This window comes from Patiria miniata, unplaced genomic scaffold (genome assembly GCF_015706575.1).
Source record: "Patiria miniata isolate m_02_andy unplaced genomic scaffold, ASM1570657v1 HiC_scaffold_30, whole genome shotgun sequence".
Lineage (NCBI taxonomy): Eukaryota > Metazoa > Echinodermata > Asteroidea > Valvatida > Asterinidae > Patiria > Patiria miniata.
The window spans coordinates 4,603,560-4,622,960 of record NW_024037070.1 but is presented as its reverse complement, the minus strand read 5'-3'; the positions used below and the strand labels follow the sequence as shown (position 1 = coordinate 4,622,960).

General features: G+C 39.9%; 1 protein-coding gene across 1 annotated transcript; it reads left to right on the top strand.

Annotated features, from left to right (window-relative positions):
- Nucleotides 1-4,647: 4,647 nt before the first annotated feature.
- LOC119739212 (N-acetylglucosamine-1-phosphodiester alpha-N-acetylglucosaminidase-like) lies at nucleotides 4,648-19,121 on the top strand. Its single transcript, XM_038214063.1, has 9 exons — nucleotides 4,648-4,795; nucleotides 8,547-9,029; nucleotides 10,137-10,276; nucleotides 10,948-11,056; nucleotides 12,094-12,222; nucleotides 13,179-13,381; nucleotides 13,818-13,994; nucleotides 14,944-15,078; nucleotides 16,655-19,121. Exons 1-9 carry the CDS (start codon nucleotides 4,662-4,664, stop codon nucleotides 16,924-16,926), a joined length of 1,782 nt encoding a protein of 593 aa, XP_038069991.1. The 5' UTR covers nucleotides 4,648-4,661; the 3' UTR covers nucleotides 16,927-19,121.
- Nucleotides 19,122-19,401: the final 280 nt, after the last annotated feature.

Below are 19,401 nucleotides of genomic sequence, written 5' to 3'. Positions count from 1 at the left end.
GTGCACTACGAAGTGACGTATCGCCTATTGTCATTGTGCACACGATGTCACCTGGTGGTGCGACCGACGATGTACTTGACTTTCACCAAGACCTAGCTTTTTGGGGTCGAAAATCTACGCAATTTTGTGTTCGAACCTTTTCCAATTAGTAGAGGGCTTATTCAGTGTAACATATCGTACCCAGTGTTCGAGCCTCGTTACAAAATGTTTTCAAAACTGGACACTTAAAAAGTTTTTTTTTATCGCTACACTGAGCAGTACGATAATATATGACTGCTCTTTTTTAATCATGGTTTCCAAATTTGATTTGCAAAAAAACAAAACTACAGCAGACAACTCGGCCAAAACCGTACCCTGTACACTGCCATACTTATGATATAGAACGGTATACTACATTTCTTTAATACCGTTTTTGGTTTAATGTGGCGCAAATGTTCTTGCTTAATGCTTAGCCAAAAGTATAGCATAATAGGGTTAAACCAGTTGCTGTTAAAAAACATTTGGTTACCAGCCCTCCGATGGCTACCAGATGTGTGTTATCTTTCGATTCCTAAATATTTGATTAATTGATTGTTACTTTTATGCTGTGTGCTACGAAAAAAACTACAACCTCGTCATTTAGTCTGTGAAGCGAACATTGGACTTCTTGTGTCTGTATTAAATAATGCAGCTCATTCAATCACTTTCGATGTAATTTGAGTTGTGCCTTTTTTAATCAACTATTTTTTTTTGAGATTTGCTTGCTTTCTGGTTGTTTTTTTTTTGGGGGGGAGGGGTTTAAACATGTTTAACTTGTTTATTTTGTCTTAAAATTAATGTGGCCTGACGTTGCGAACTTAGCAAGTTCTTCTTCAGAGGCTAAAACAGAAATGACAGAGGTACATACATTAACATGGGGGTGCACGTTTTGTTTATTTTGTGTGTACTCAATAGCATCAAGTGTTAAACTTTCTTTGACATGTTTGATTGACCCACAAAAACCCAAAGATCATGACTAGCAAAGCCCTACTTAAATTAGGCAAAGTTGGAATGGATGGGCATCTCACCGACTTTTTTGTGAGTTCTAAGAAGTGAATCAGTGCTTTTGTTATTATGAAAGATCGTCTGTTTTGACTCCCTACTAACAAAGATATATGTCATTCTGAAAGAAATAACCAATAACTGGCAAACCTATATTTTGGCTGGTGCTCACTGGAAACGGAGTACCAATGAATTGACTTGCTTTTGTAACTGCCCAAAATTATGCAGTCAAAGTTAATTTTCTCTACGTGTATAGGAACCTTTAGCCTGAACAAATACACTGTATTTTTTGGGGGAACGTTCTTCAATTTACAGACAGGTTCCACTGTTGAAGTTACAAGTATTTATCAGCATTACTTTATTATCTTGAGACGTCTTCAGAAACAGCGTTATACATGTTCACTTCTGTCTGGGCTGTCTCAAGTCATATCTGGGATGAGTTCCTGACAAGTTGCGGACTTGGTATTGGGTATAAGTTGCAGGATTTTGAACAACTTCCCCACAATCTTCCCGCAATGAAGTTATCAGTATTGGTGAGTCAAGCAGTTGCTGATGAAAATTTCCCCGGAACATGTCCGGGACAAATGCAGAGCTTCTTCCGGACAAAGTGAATGATTCTACCGTAACTTGTCCAAGATATGAATGGAGACCGTCCCTTATTGTTTATTGTGTTAAGCTGTCTGTCTTCTGCTCAGTTTTGCTTCTACGAAACACATGTGATGCGATCAAGCTAAATGAGTCGTTTGTCGGGAATTTTCATGTGGAGATGCAGGCCAAAATAGGGCCACTTCATCACATCACTTCATCACATCTCGTGGTGTTCCGACTTCGATAATTTTTGAACTGAAGATGGTATCAGCATGCGGTTTTCACAGCAGTAATGCTGAGGTGGTGCTCTTTTCAAATCTGTAATAAAATATTTTTTTGACCAGGGTCGACAAACGACTCATTAAGCTAGATCGCATCACATATGGATCCATTGCATTTGAGCCATCTTCAATTCGAGGTATGCGCTGTTGTTCCATAGCGACACTCGTAAACCCCTCCAATATGGCTGCCTAGTGCATGGGCTCTGTAGGGAAGGAAGATCCGATTTGAATGTTACCAAAGTGTCTTAAAAGCAGCGTGTTCTTCCTGATGTTTTGTAAGCTTATGGTATTATCCTGAACGAGTATTGTTCAAGTTTCATTGATCATACCATAGAGCTATATTAAATTACTAGAGCGCAACTCGATGTGCAAAGTAATGCCTGCTGGGCGCATCCATGTTTGTGCACAAACCTATGGAATACTCGAAATTGTGTACGGCTTTTGTACGGCTATTGGCATTTCTGCGTTTGTATTCCATACCGGTGCGTCATCGAAGCCGATACGCCCAAAACCGAAACGCACGATCAGCAAATGAGCGTTTCATTTTGCTCTACGCATGCAGCGCATCGTGTGCGCATCCCTCCGCTGCAGATGCTTTTCGCCTTGAAGTTTGTTGAACTGTCATGACGCGCTTCGTATCTTCTACTTGCGCGTCGCATTTAGAGTACACTTTTAAAATTCAATCCATCTATTTTGATTGTGTTCTACAAACACGCACATAAATTCAAAATGTCCGCGCGCAAGAATGAGGCATTAGCGCTCTAGTCAATTAATTTAATATAGCTCTATATTTAATGTAGAAATGCCTTTTTGTGTCGACGCACATTTGTAAAAACTCTTATGTTGCCTGGAATGTGTCACTTAATATTTTTTTGTATTTTAGCCTATTTTCTACAAAGTAACCTTTCAAAGATCACACAATTACTCAATATAAGCATTAAACATTTTATTCCGTGATAAGCAATAGATGGTTTATTCCTTGGCATTATGCTTGAGTGGTCTCTTTTTCAAAATTTATTTTGTCAGTTTAGTTTCATGGTATTTTTGTATCTTCTTTTGTTGAAAGACATTTTTTTCAATTCATAAGACATTTATCCGTGTGTGTTTTTTTTAATTCATTTATTTTATTGCTACTTAAACTGCCTCTAGTATTTTGTGATGTGGAGTTGGTAGTAGTTTTATCACTATATTGTTTTCAGAATCGCATTCATTTAAAAATAGTCACATTCATTTAAAAATGGTTACATTCATTTAAAAAATATTCGATCTTGATCAATGTCTTACTCTATTTTTTTTTTGGTTCAACTTTGGGTAACACGTCACAGGGTATACTTTTCTACTTAAAAACTGTTTTAAAACTTTGTCAATTTAAAAACGGTCAAATGTTGGAAATTAGCGCCTCATTAATTTACTGTAATGCCATATTTTTCTTTGTATTTTTTTTGTCATATTAATTATGAAACAGAAGTAGCCTTTAAATTCATGCACTTTTAGTTGTTTTGAGTTCAAACTTCAACTGAAAGTTTAGCCCTCGTTAGCAATAGTTATAGAGTAGCGTTTTGTGATAATGTCATTTTATTTTCCTTGCCATTTTTTTCCCTTTGAACAAAAACAAATGTAATTGTATTCATATGTAAGATTCTGAATAAAGATATTTTGTAAACAAAAGAAATTCCATGTTTTTCTCCTGTTATATTAAGTGGTAATGTCTTTCTTTTTTTCAAATTGCCTGGATTTATTAATTAATACAAATAGTATTAATTATTATTGCAAAGATTCCCATATCTGGCCATCACTAATTTTTCCCTTCAGTGACCCATCAGCCATAAGAAATTAATAATATGTCCTAAAAAGTCAAATTTAGCAGAGAAAATATTGAAGTATTTACTGAGAAAACACCTAGAAATTTTCAGACCAGTCTCATAAGGTTTGTGCACAGGGTGACAAATGTTAGTCAGATATGGGGATCTTTCCTTATTGTTTTTTTTAATTTATTTATTATTATTTGTTTATAATGAAAACATCAATGACTTAAAGGGAAAATACAACATTTTGCTTTTGCTGTAATTTTCAGAAATTGATGGATTTGGGGGTCTGGTATTTTATAGCAAATATTGTTACACTGACTTGTTTGGCGTGTTGGGTTCATAGATGCTGGAAAAGCCAAGAAAAACAATCATGTTCTTGTAGTCTGGTTCTCTAACCCCACTTAAAATGAATTGAAGCATTTTATAGATGTCAGGGAATTGAAAGTCAGGGAATCAGTCTAGCTGGCTTGTACCCGTTCACATGTGCATTTATTGATTGCAAAGAAAATCTAAATATGATAGATTGGGAACAGTATTTGAAAAAAGCCAGTTTTTTTTCAACGCTGGTCGCCCGACCAGTGTTGGAAATTGATGCAAAATTACCACTTTCTTTAAAATGACAGCACACCAGGTGCCATGATTTTACAGGATGCTTTTAGTCTGTCATTCATTAACAGTCCAGTAAGGTTTTTTGTGATAATTTGGTAGGTTTTTTTTGGTGCAAATGTTGTATATTCCCTTTAATAAAAACAACAACGACATGCAAATTTCCGAGTAAGAACATCAACTACACGTTCCAAATAATTGATTTTACTGCCGTCAACATAACAGTTGACGGCAATAAAATCAATTATTTGGAACGCGTAGTTGACGGCAATAAAATCAATTATTTGGAACGCGTAGTTGTTTTTTATTTGGAAAGTTATTTTCCAAATAAAAAACAATAATTTGGAACGTGCAGTTGATGATAAATCATGTGATTCGAGCAAAATGGAAGATGGCGGCGCCCATGTGGCCTAAAATTCTCTTTAACATATGGAATGGAATTGTCGTTTGTGCTGCAGTCTTTCTCCTTGATTGCTTCGAAATGACGCAGGCGTAAGTGTGGGTCATTGCTTTAGGTAGCAAAAATGTACTGTCTTCTCCTGAATTATGTGCAATCTAGGCCTTGATCTATGGCCTGAACATGGAAAACATGGTGCCCAGTTTCCGGACGCAGGCAGGAGGTGTGCCAGTCCCTGGATAACTTTTTTTTTTTACAGTTAACTGATGTTACTAAGTAACAGTTTGGCTTAATGATGGTCAGATCATTGCAAATATGGGTAGTCGTTATCTTTAGGACGCTATTTTTGGTAATCCTTACTTTTAGGACACCTCTATTTTTTACAAGTTTTGTTCAAAACTGACTTTTGCAGATGACTGTCCAGTACCAAAGTGACTTTTACAGGCTAAAATATAAATAAATATAAACTCTTGTTAGTTGTAGTTTTGAAAGCATTTTCGAAGAAAATGTGACTTTCCTACATTTTTTTGCAGTCAGGCGTGCATGTTGTAGTTCTCACACGCGTGAAAGCCCTACATAATGAAAGCCCGATGCTGATTGGCTGCTAAAAAAAATGGAGCAACTATAGAAATTAGAATGCAGGGCCACGCCGGAGCAAGGTTTTTAATTTTTCTTGGAGGTGTGGATGGATAGGAGTAATAGATATGCAAACCTGCAAAAAGTGCTAAGTACAGCGAATGCACTTGTCTTCTAAGCTTCTCATGAAGGATCGGAAGGGAGGGCGTGCTTGTAAATGTGTTGGGGGCACAGTACGGATCGGAGTCGCGGAGTGGCGGAGGCGCAGAGTCGCGGAGTCGCAGAGTCGCGGAGACGTGGGACACTGGAGTGGCGGAGTCGCGGAGTCGCGGAGTCGCAGTGTCGTGGAGACGCGGGGCACTGGAGTGGCGGAGTCGCGGAGTCGCAGAGACTCGCGCCGATAGAGGGCGCAATTCTCGGCGGAATTTTTTTGAGAACGAAGCATCCATATCCATTTTAAATGGGCTCGCAATTTAGGAAGGGAGGAGGGCGACGGGGCACTGTCTGGAGTGGCAGAGGCGCGGAGTCGTGGAGTCGCAGAGTCGCGGAGACGCGGGACACTGGAGTGGCGGAGTCGCGGAGTCGCAGAGACGCGCACCGATAGAGGGCGCAATTCTCGGAGATATCGACTGCGGCTCCACGACTCCACGATTGATTTTCGGAGGTAGGTCGACTGCGGCTCCACGCCTCCACGCAGCCGTACGGAGGCGCGGATGTAGAGTAAAGTGGCTCTGCATTCTATAGTTGTACCAAAAAAATAATTAGGCTGGTTCCCAGATCAAAAGATTCTGACTACTCCTGAATCTTTTGGTCTGGGAACCAGACTAAAAATAAATAAGTTAGTCTGGTTCTCAGACCAAAAGATTCTGACTATTCCTGAATCTTTTGGTCTGGGAACCAGACTAAAAATAAATAAGATGTTTATTTTTTATCAGCCAATCAGCATCAAGCTTTCATTGCATCCAGCTTTCACGTTTGCCATCTTGGTTTTTGAGTCTGTTTTCTGGTTGTCATCGTTGTCTGTTACCCCTGAATTTCCCTCATAAATCAAAGCCCTGCCCTCTTTCCACAAAATCAAACCTGCTGATATTCAAGGTGTCATTGCCAATTGTTCAGATGTGCCAAGAAATATCAGAATGTCAATTTTGAGTGTCATTTAGTCAACTGTTTTGGTGAGTCTTTCCCTTCCTATATAGGAACGGGGTCCTAAAAGTAAGGATTACCTTTTTCTTTTCTTTTTTACAGTTAACTGATGTTACTAAGTAACAGTTTGGCTTAATGATGGTCAGATCATTGCAAATATGGGTAGTCGTTATCTTTAGGACGCTATTTTTTACGAGTTCCGTTCAAAACAGACGGAAAGAGTTCCAATTCCATACAACATTTTGTACAACAAGGCCACTGCTCATATTCCTTAATATGACCTGTAAAGTACCAAAAGTTGTAAATCTGATGAAGAAACACTATTTTAGGAGTGCACAAATTCTTGGAAAAAATGTTACAACCTGACGCCACTTTCGAAACAGAAAAAAAGAAATTTTTTTGCTTACTTTTGTACCTCAGAGAGTATACTTTCCCTTGAGAACTGTAAAGAATATGTTGACAAAATCTTTAAGAGAGATGCGAATGTGTGGCCAACTTAGTGAATTTTGCATGTTTCCACCTTCGTTTTTCACACGTCAGTTGAGCCTCAACTTGAGGGCGTCAACATGTAGTGACATATAAAAATTCACCAAGTTGGCCACATATTCGCCTACAATTTAGTAGTGTCGTCAGGTTGCAACATTTTTTTCCAAATTCTTTGATAATACTTCAACTTTTTCTGTCATGGCCCATAGACTTTGTGCAGGAGGTCTGAGTGGTGGCCTTTTTTAGAACTCTTTCCGAAATTAACTTATGTTTGTTGCAATATTGAAACGCACTTTCAAAGAAAATGTGACTTTTAAACCTTTTTTTGGCAGTCAGACGTGCACGTTGTAGTTCTCAAAACACGAGTGAAAGCCTGACACAATCATGAAAATGAAAGCCCGATGCTGATTGGCTGATAAAAGAAATTAAAAAATTATTTTTGTTAGCAGCCAATCAGCATTGAGCTTTCATTGCATCGAGCTTTCACTGTCGCCACCTTGGTTTTCAAGCCTGTTTTTTTTTGTCATCGTCGTTGCCTTTTACCCCGTAATTTCCCTCATAAATCAAAGCCCTTCCCTCTTTCCACAAAATTAAACCTGCTCATATTCAAGAAGGTGTCATTCCCAGCTGTTCAAATGTGTCAAGAAATATCAGAATGTCACTTTTGAGTGTCATTTAGTCAGCTGTTTTTGGTGATTTTTGTATCCTTATATAGGAATGGGATCCTAAAGATAAGGATTACCCAAATATGTTGAACAACAATAGGCTACATATGCCATTTGGAATTTGAAACGCCATGGCCAGGAAAGAATGTTGCATCCTGGCATTACGTCATCAATTCATATATAATCTCAATGAAGGTCAGTCATTGCAGAAATGTTGAAAAGACACGAATCTGGGACGGAGAAACATTTCCAATTTAGTTAGAAAAATGCTTTGAAAATGCACTCAAATCTCCATAGACTTCGTACTCGACCAAAGAAGTGGTGTCTGGATTCTACATTCTTTCCTTTTTGTAAATTTTGTAAAATGCTTCTTGAAGCCCAGAAAGTGATTAGGTGACCATTGCGTTGTTATTAAAGAGGTTGTGGAATGCTTGAAGACATTTCCGTCATTTTTCGGGTAGGCCTATATGTAGCCTAAGGTGTGATGAAATAAAAATGACTATTGTTTCTGTCATAAAATGAGTACAAAAGGTATTTTTGAGAGCTGTTTTTCAAGTCCTGTCATGCCTGTTTCGACCCGAACGTGCAATTTGTGTAAAAGTCGTCGTTGCGGGCAGCAAACAAAACACAGTAAATCGTGACGTAATAAACAGGACTCCCGATGCAGAGTAGCATAAACGAGTCCTGTTTATTACGTCACGATTTACTGTGTTTTGTTTGCTGCCCGCAACGACGACTTTTACACAAATTGCACGTTCGGGTCGAAACAGGACCTGAAAAATAGCTCTCAAAAGTACCCTTTGTACACATTTCATGACAGAAACAATAGTCGTTTTTATTTCATCACACCTTAGGCTACATATACCCCCAAAATGATGGAAATGTCTTCGAGCATTCCCCAAACTCTTTATATGTATTAAAAAGTGTCAACAGAATACTGCATTCTTTCTACTCATTTTAATTGTTTACTTTTCAGTGTCATCCATGGAGATGTCCTGACGCCCTACCCGCTTGGCTTTCACGGCTCGCCACATAGTCGGCGCTACGTCCGTGACTGCCAGCCAGTCGCTTACGGCAACTCCACCATCCAATCCCACAATTCCCATGGTGTCGGCGCCGCGCACGTCACTCTTCCCATCGCAACAACAAAACAGTTCATGGACAGCTCTCTGTATTTCCGAACCTCTTTCGGTCACCTGACCATCGTGAACGATCCTCTGAGGACGCTCTCCGTTCTAGAGCCGCTGGGAATCGGCGGCTGCTCCCTGGGGCTCAGGGTACGAGTGACTCGGTCAGCAAAGCAGAAACGCTGCCTAGTTGCCATGAATGCTGGTTTCTTCAACACACACACCGGGGGCTGTTATGGAAATGTTGTGAGTGATGGCCGACTGGTTGAGAATGCTCATGGTGTGCAGAATGCCCATTTCGGGATCAGAGCAGATGGCAGCCTAGTCTTTGGGTGAGACAGTAATTTACAAAATGATATGTGCCTTGTTTTGACATTTTGGTTAAATAAATTCACAGATTTCTACTGAAGTCAGGCCCAATCAAGGGAGTCAGGTTGGCGAAGCGGTACTTTCCTCGCCTTCCACCGCTGTGACCCGGGTTCGAATCCCACCTGGGTCAACTCAATATGTGGATTGGGTTTTCAGTTACTACCTGATTCCGTGGGTTTTCCTCAAAAAACTCTTCTGGGCTTTTCCTCCCACCTCTAAAACTGTAATTTCTTTACATTGTCTTCTCTTTACTGGGACCCATGGGCGATCGGTGGATTCCACTGAATGGGCTACCCAGTTAAAATAAGAAATAAATATATGAATCAATTTTGTATTTGTAAAGGCATATAGTATCATTTGCATTCACCCCCAAAGTGACCTTCCAAATCGTCGTGTCGGTGCAACAAGGTCGAATCTCCTAAAATGACGTGTGACATCATGTACGTGACGCGCGAGTTTTCAATGTCAAAAGGTTGTATCTCGCTTAAAAAAAATCGGATGTACACACAAAGTCAACGGTTGTCACGATACGCAAGATACGACCTTGTTGCACGGAGCGTATATGCGCGAGATACGACTTTGTTTCAGAATCGAGTTACGACCTTGTTGCACTGGCGCGACGAAATTATTATCCTAAAACTTGGATTAAAGATCCTACTGGTACTTGACCTCCCCATGAAATTGGTCTGGCTTGCTGTCATTTAGGTGATTTCCAATGATCAGTCATTTGACTAGATTTTGGAGATGAAGAGTTCTAGTGACAAAATCGTGTTTCATTATCAAAAGGTTGTGCGTGGTTTTTCACTGTTTTCTCAAAAAAAGGGTAACATCCACTCAGCTTTAACTTCAACAGGTTAGGTTTTGAACATTCTCTTTTGGATTTTGAGTGGTGTTATTATTGGAAACGAACAAAATGAAAATGATTCTCTATCATGTCTATGCCTTTGTTGGGTTCCCATGGTGCAGTTCTAGCAGTAGCACCCCCCAGCCAAGGCCCTTGTTAGTTACAATATTGCCTCTGTTAAGCAAACCCCCATTATGTCATAATTGAACATTCCACAATTGTTCAGGTACCTATCGGAGCTTGATGTGCTAGACCAGGAGAATCCATTTGTGCAGCTGGTAGGGGGTGTAGGCTGGCTTCTGAGGGACGGGGAAAGCTACATCGAGGAGAGCAAAAAAGTTGAATGCAAGAACTCTGAGGAGACAGGTACTAGGCCTTTGATATTCACAAATGGCTCTGGAGCCAGAGTCAAAGCCAAAGCTGGAAAATAAACCAGAAGTGTGAAAAATGCCACTGGTAAAAGTAAGGCTGAAAGATAATCATAGTCTGGTGGTTTATGCATTATGTTACTAGTCATGGCACAAGGCACAAACGGTTGGAATTGTAATTTTTCTCTAGTTCACATAACAGTCTGTTACGTATACAATGTGTGCTATTGTAACATTTGATGAACTATGTTAATCCTAGCGTACCTGAACCCATCAAAATACACACCCCTGTTCTGGAGGATTTCGGCGGATTCAGGATACCTCCATATTGAAAAAGTCGGGGGATTTTGATGGATTCAGGACAGTAAGCCTAGCGGAACTTCAGGATTTTGATGGATTCAGGAAACCTCCGTATGGAGCAGTTGGTGGAATTTGATGGATTCAGGATCTCATCAGTTTAACTTCTTGGCTATTGAGTGTGTACGAGGTATATGTACTACACTGGTGGATTCTGATGGACTCACTGGTGGATTCTGATGGACTCAGGACACCAACATATTTTTGCATGACAAAATTGGTGGATTTTGGCGGATTCAGGATACTTTCTAGTAAAAGTGCTGAAGGGGTTATGGTTAACACAAAAAAAACCTTTTGCAACATTCAATACAGGTACGGTGGAGTCCTTTTTCAACGTTGTCGCTGCCAGAACGGCAATCGGCAGTGACAGTGAAGGGCGCGTTATCCTTGCACATGTGGACGGCAAGTCCGATTCGTTAGGGTAGGTGTTCAACTCTCAGTTGCCGTGGCAATTTGGTCAGTTTTTCATCGAATTCTGTGTCTTATTTGGGGTTTAAAGTCAGGGACTCTTAAAGAGGTTGTGGAATGCTCGAAGACATTTCCATCATTTTTCGGGTATATGTAGCCTAAGGTGTGATGAAATAAAAACAACTATTGTGTCTGTCATGAAATGAGTACAAAAGGTACTTTTGAGAGCTGTTTTTCAGGTCCTGTTTCGACCCGAACATGCAATTTGTGTAAAAGTCGTCGTTGGGGGCAGCAAACAAAACATAGTAAATCGTGACGTAATAAACAGGACTCGTTTATACTACGCTGCATCGGGAGTCCTGTTTATTACGTCATGATTTACTATGTTTTGTTTGCTGCCCCCAACGACGACTTTTACACAAATTGCACGTTCGGGTCGAAACAGGACCTGAAAAACAGCTCTCAAAATTACCTTTTATACTCATTTCATGACAGACACAATAGTCGTTTTTATTTCATCACACCTTAGGCTACATATACCTGAAAAATGACGGAAATGTCTTCGAGCATTCCACAACCTCTTTAAGATTGCATTCCCCGTTTTAGTTCAGAGTTTCATCCCGTAAAATAGATTCCTATTGTAAAATGCTATATTTCTAGCCACACAAAAGGTATCCTCTTGAGACCGAAAAAAATTGGCCCATATATTTAGAAATAGAAGTTTTCAAATGACACATTTTATTTTTTATGCATCGGCAACACACTGAATAAACGCTTTTAGTGTGGCTTCCCTTTGAGCTTCTAAAATACAAAATAATAGAAAGCCTACCGATACCTCGTTCAAAACTGATTATTTTGTTTTCCGAGGGAAAAAGCAATTTAAAAACAAAAGGTTTTGGGGTGTTGAAGATTGAAATTGCATGGGAGGCTAATTTCAACTTTTGGGAGACTTTGTGCTAAAATCAGCACCAGACTGCCCTCCATGTTTCATTGAATCTTTTCAATGATCAATAGCTCATAATCCGACAACAATTTGGGCCACTTTTGCAGAGTATCTCTGGAAGAATTCGCACAGCTCTTAAAGCGCAACGGAGTCATGAATGCCATCAACTTGGACGGAGGAGGATCCTCCACATACGTTATCAATGGAACAGTCGTCAGCTATGCAACAGATGAGTGGTAAGGCCTTGAGTTTTTGTTCTAAAGCTATAGTCCATCATTTGTAATTTGTGCATTTTGTTCGTTTGAAGCAACAAAAGAGTTCAAAATCTAATGAAGAATACTGAGAAACTAACCTGATGAAGTTTCAGATCAGCTTCAGCTGTACATTCCGAGAAAAGCAGCATTCTAAGATCTCAATTTCAAATCAAAAGTTACTGAATCTTGTTTTGAATTGCAGCTATACGCGACGTCGCGCACTGATCCAACGAATTATAACAACAGCGCGCGCGTGTGCGTCGTTCCAATACTTGTGCGCGCTGTGCTGAATAACAAAACGAACTACTAATTTAAATTTTCCAACGGTGCTTCTTAAGAATCACCGTTGGAAATGCCTTCTTTCGTTGATTACTTCAAAATGACAGCTTCCCAGAAAGAATAATTTCACAGGGAGTTTAGTTCCCTTACTATCTTTCAACCAAGTATGTTTTTCAACAATAATTACGCCAGTTACTTTTCGGATGGCTGCAAATGATGGACTATAGCTTCAATGTTCAGTGTAAAAATAAACCTCAAAAAAAGATAAAAAATGGAGAGACTGACATTTTGATCCAATTAGGCCATCAGCCTGGGGTTTGGCCAGTATCAAATCAGGGCATAAATGATTATAGTGCGCATGCGCAAGGTATACCGCCCTTAGAGTGGTAACAAGCATTTTAGTGGACATTTTGAAAAAAAAGGGTGATAACACCCAAAAAGCTGCCACGCTGCAATGCTATCACATATTTTCCAACTCTGGAGGTGTATACCTTGCCAAAAGTCGCTATGACGATTATTCCCCTCATTTAATACTGGTGGCAAAAATGTTGGACCGAGGCTGATGGCCTAAATAGGATCTTTGACAAATGGCAAAATGACTGCTTAAATAGCAAGATGGTTAATGTTGTTTCTTTGTAACCTTATCCATATTTGCGCAGCGACGATCGTGTTTATCGCTGCCAGCGGGAAGTCTCGACGATACTCTGCGTCCACGAGCCAGACTGCAACCCGCCCGACTGCAGTGGCCACGGCGAGTGTGTGATGGGGGAGTGTCGTTGCCGTGGTTACTGGCAGAGCCCGCGATGCGACCGCTTAGACTGTGGCCTGCGTAACTGCAGCGGTAACGGAGTGTGTACAGGGGGTAGGTCCAAATTTTGTTTTATTAACCCTAACCGCCCTGAATCCTTCAAAATCCTCTTTACCAATCCTATTTGGAGGATAGAGGTTACAAGGCAAAAGTGCATTACTGATTTCGTAGGATGCGCTTTGTCAAGGTGTTGGGCTGGACCTTGTGTTGTTTTTGCTCAGCCATGCATAAATATAGGGCTGGATTATGCTTGAAATCCTCCGTACTGCTCCAGGATGTCACTGGCCAAGCCTCAGCTAAAGTAAAGTGCCTTGCTCAAGAGCACAAGCACCATGTTCCCCATCAGGATTGGAACCCATGTACCACGGCACACGAGTCGAACACTGTAACCATTGGACCACAGCACCCCACCCCATGTTGACACTGAAGTCGCCTGTAATGCAATTTTTTAACATTTTGTCTTCATGTTTCCCTGGTTCCCTTCTTCTAGCCGGTTGTCAGTGCAATATAGGCTACCAACCCCCGGACTGCATCCAGCTGTGTGGGGCCGGTTCCCACGGTCGGGACTGCCGGTCAGTCTGCCGGTGCGAACACGGCGGGGACTGCCACCCCGTGACTGGGGAATGCTCGTGTCTTCCGGGCTACACGGGCACGCGTTGCGAGGAGAGTAAGTAGGGTAGCGGGTGGTTTGTCTCAAGTAAAGCCCCGTTCATACTCGGCGCGAAAGCGAAAGCGAACGCGAATTTGTGACGTGATGGCAAGTATTCGCACTGCGAATTCGTAAATTTTGAACATATTTCAACTCTGGCGAATTTCGCAGCGAATCTCTCATGACGTCAAATTCGCTTCGCATTCGCATTCGCGTGGAGTATGAACCGGGCTTTAATCACAAAATATCCAGTTTCAGATCAAGTCACAAATTCGTCGTGTGCCAAGGGAAAGGACGTTAACAGCCCAGGCACGCAAAAAAAACACCCCACTTTTGGAGATAATCGGGTTGAAAGGTTTTGTGCTCCCATTTCTAAATTAAACATCACATAAGGCTGAAATTTTGGCTCATGAAATTCGTTAATAATTTAAATACTATTGTGCATTTTTGTTTCAAAGTATTACTAGATTGTGAATTTATTTGCATTTTATGCTAATGACCTTTTACCAGGAACTCCCCCCCCCCTGCCTCAAACGTGCGCTTATAAGTGGCGTAAATCATAACATCCTTTTTGCCGGGAACAAACTTGGCTTTGCGTACCCACTTCAGTTGGACATTAGCTCACTTTGGAACGTATCCTGTCAGTATTTCACGCTAATGTCCTTTTGCAGGGGACAAACAATGAAAAAAACTTCTTCCGTCTTTAATATGCTGTTTATTACGTCAGAATGACATAACCCCCCCCCCCCCCCCCCCCCGAGACAAAATGTGTATCAAATGAAAGATATTTCCACGCTCTTTCGATTGCCCCAAAAATCTGAATTTAACCTTTTGACCCATATTTTTGCCCCAACCACCTTCTTCCATGCACTAATACGTAATAATTAGTAATACGACCTCAGTCTCCCCTTGCGGCTTTACTTCCCGGCTTTTCCGTCAGCATTTTCTGTTCTCTTGTGTGGTTTAGTTTGTCCGTACGGATACCACGGGCCCGAGTGCCGGGAGACGTGCAAGTGTGAAGATGAAGTATGCGCGTGTCATCACATAACTGGACTGTGTACATTTGACAGTAACGATGCAACCTACGGCGGCCTTTGGAAGGGTGAGCCCTGGGTGTAGATTCTGGGATTTTGATACGAATTCCACAGATTCACTAAGTTGAGGAGCGGGATTCAAGACCGTTGAGTTTCTGTGGGTATATGCTCCGGAGTTGCCAGCCACTATGGAAATCAGCGTAAACCTTGAATATGGGTTTCCATTTTTCCAAAACTCATGGAATTTGAGGTGAAAACACCAAAAATAAGGGAAAACTCAGGGAATTTGGGAAGAACACTGCTCAAATCAGGGAAAACTCAGGGAATTTGGGAAGAAAACCCCCAAAATCAGGGGAAACTAAGGGAATTTGGGAAGAAACACCACAAATCAGGGAAAACTCGAGTTTGGGAAGAAAACACCTAAAATCAGGCAAAACTCAGAATTTGGGAAGAAACAAAAAAAAGGAAAAATTCAGGAAATTTGACGGTTGAAGGTTTCACCAGTTTTGCGTAAGGTGTCTCTGATGCATACAGGAAGGAAAGGATGGCTGTATTAAGGGGAGAAGGGAGGCCATCGCTTGTCGACAAGTTGCCTTTGTATTATCAGTTACTTAGTTGCTTTGCTGAAACCACCTCTTGACTTCCTAGTTAAAGTAAAAATATGTCTCGTGGAATTTTGAAAATATCTCATAATTATGCCTTGTTCGTACATGAGACTGAATGATTCTTTGCATTACAGCCTGTTTAAAAAAAAATGGTTCAATCGAAAATGATTTTTTTTTTCAATATTAAATCTCAACATAAGTAAGTTGTTTTGAGCATCACATTAAAGAAAAAAGACCAGGCTTTCCAATACTTTTTGTTTCATCTCATTTGCTTTTGTCAATCCAGAGATAACTCCATTTTACTGCGGAACACAAAAGTTGCAATCTTTTGTGAGCTTCAAGACAGCATGGCACAGTACTCGAAACAACTCTGCCCATGCATAAAAGTGGCACAAAATCGATCGCACTAAATTGATTATATCTCTGAATTGACAAAAGCAAATAAGATCAAACAAACACTATTGGAAAGCCCAGTCTTTTTTCTTTAATATCATGCCAGGTAATAATGACTTATTTTGAAAATTCATATTTAACCAATTTTTTTCTGATTGTACCATTTTTTTTTAGACAGGCTGTATATCTAAGATTAATTGATGAATCAGCTGCATCCTCTTCGAATGATCCCTGATCGCCATTTCCAAGGTTTTACCATTGCTAATGTTGCTGGTTCTGTGTATAATACAGTCAAGTCTTGTTAATACAAACTCGTTCGGACCTAGCCAAATTGTTTGTTATATCAGAATTTTGTATTAAGAGGAACACCAGTCGCATTCATTGTGCACATAAATGCACAGTCGGGACTAAGGCTGTATGTTTGTTATAACCAGAATTTTGTATTAACAGAGTTTGTACTAACGAGAGTCGACTGTAGTTTCACTGAAAAAAATCTGTCACTATAAGTTCTTGTTCAGGGCTACACATTTTAACTGGGTACTTGCATTTAATGATTTAGAAAAAAGGGCCGAGTTCAAGAGACTACTTCGCATAGGTTCTGTTCTCACGCGTCTTATTAATACTTTGGTTTTGTTTTACCACGTAGCTGGCCAGTGCCTTGCCAACCGTGCCCTCAACTCCCAAAACCTTGTCCCTTCCAAGACGTTCTTCCAAGACCCCTACGCAGTAGGGTTCGTCCTGGCCACCGCAATCGCCCTGGCCAGTCTGATGTGCAATGTCGCCCTCTTGTGTTACCGCTGCACGTGTCGCGTGACGTCCCGTCCGTTGCCGCGGGTCTGCCCGACAGTCCGGTCCCGCAAGTATGAGATGATACAACAGCAGGACCTGGACTTTGAAGAAACGGAGTCCAGCGTTTAAAGACGTACTGTCCTTGTGCTTTTTTTGTCCAGTTTCGGCACGAAAAAAATAGATCTTATTTCAAATTGCTATTTTGCCAGCAATACCAAAGCTCAATATTGGGTTTTGTCCTTCACCGATGTATTTTTATTAACATTGTAGACTCAGTGTTGTCCCAAGTGATTGTGGGAAAAAAATCACTCGGGTGGGACTTGAACCCACGACCTCCTGCCTACTAGCGCAGCTGTCTTTCCACTCGACTACCGAGCTTGCTGGGATCGGGTGGCTGGTTCGAATCTTATATAGCAGGGGGTACCGCAATCAAATTATTTATAGGATGGAATTGGGTCCGGGTGATGTAAATTCAATATGGGATTTCTTCCTCACCGACATATTTTTATAAACACTGTATCAAAACACTCGATATTGACTTTTGAATACAAAAATCTATGTACATTATGTAATGGAATTATGATTTAACAAATTTCGAAACTTTACATACTTCAAACAATAACACAGACTGGTTCCCACCTCCCTGTCACAATCGATAATGTATGGATTGGGGACAAGTCTGCTTCCAGAGCAGATTTGGTTGTGGGCCGCCATGGCAACCAAAACTAAGAGTCTTTATTCAGAGAGTTGCAGACGCTAAAAACATTTGAAAATTCTTTTTTTTTAAATACATATAAATATACTTTTAAAATTCCTTTTGAAAAAAAATGAATTTTTTGAAGCGCAAGGACAGTATATCTTTAATGAGAGCAACAGAGCAGCAACAATAAAACAAAATTCAAGCTGCAAATATTTTAATTTTTAAGATTTTTGGGAACATTTTATTTAATTAAATTCTATTTATAACTTGATTAGATCTAACAAGTAGTTCTATTCGGTGCAAATCAGATTTATATATTATCTGTATAAATATGGATGTTGAGGTGTTTATATTTAGTGGAACCACAATTTCGTGTGCTGAAATACCTGTGAAAATTCAAAATTCATGTTTTGTTTTTAAGATGGATTTTTTTTTTGATATGCTTGTGGACGTCTTCAATTTGTTGCTCAGTTGAACACTTATAGTACTTGAGTTTGAATATTTAAAGTAAATTAATTGAATTTTTGAAGCAGTATTTTTTATGGAACTTCAGGGAATTTGTGGTTTCGGCTTTCGATTTGGTTTTCAAATATATCATTCTATATTATACAACACTTGAATGAATCCCCGGCGTCTGATTGGTTGTAGATCACATTTCATTGAATTATTTGTCCCATCCCAGGCCAACCCACGGCCCGACCGCACACCGATAATTGAAGTTCTATTCCACGATCACAGGATTGGTGGATCTGACCAATCAGATGACGAGGATATATTCAAAATAATGAACGTTTCACATTCCTGCAAATGGAAAGAATAATTTCATTGGGTCATAGGAATGGAACATTCCACCTCGCGGAATGGAACATTCCATGTCAGTTCATGAAATTATTCTTACCATTGCACTCATAAACATTAGTTATTTGTACATACACTTTTTTGATGTTTGAATCAAGGATACTTTTGTTTCTTCCTTCGTATATTATTCATTCCATTTTTACATTAACTTACAGTTTTTGAAATTTTTTTGTAGAATTGGTAATGTGCCATTGAAAAATAATTCGCTTGCACCCACCGCCCAAACAGGGTGCGCTGGGAAGGGTGATTTCTTAATGATGAATAACGTAACTTATTGGAGCTCTCATTAGATAGAATTTGATTGAACAAAATAACATGGTCAAGCTTTCCACCTACGCATGACACGTGCCCACAGAATGTACGGCATTGGACAAGGTAGTTAGCTACCCACAATGCTCTGAGCCCCCGTTCTTCCTTTACAGAATATGACGTGTCCTGTATGATTTTTTTGACACACTGCATATATCCTTGTTTGAAATTTCAAATATTAGCAATTGTCTTAAGAATTATTCAACATGAATTTTTTTTTTAAATATTCTTTGACCAGGTTTTACAGGTCTTTGCTTTCCTTGAAAAAAAAATTGTTTGCTCAAATTTGATAACTGTTGTCTTTTTACGCTAGAATTTATTATTTAGTGACAAAAAAGTTAACAATTTCCTAAAATCTTCAATGATGAATATACACTATGCACATGCCATTTTAAACATTTTTTGGTCAACATTTTGAGTGCATCTCTTTCAAGAATAAAAAATTTGACTATGACAAGTCTGGTGTTGTGAGTATTATATAAACTATCATTTGTTTTGGTGGGGTGCATCCACCAAAAACGTAACACCCTTCTATGTCACACCCCTTTTGTCGAGCTATCAGTAACTTAAAAACTACATGAAGATTTATCCAAGTTCACCATGTTTTGTGTATATAGATCAGGACAGAGTGACGTCATCCGATGAAAACATTATTATTCATTGGCATCCCAGTTTTCATCGGTTGCTAAGTATGTGTTAAAATATAGCTCTGTGGACCATTCTTTATGAAATTTGGC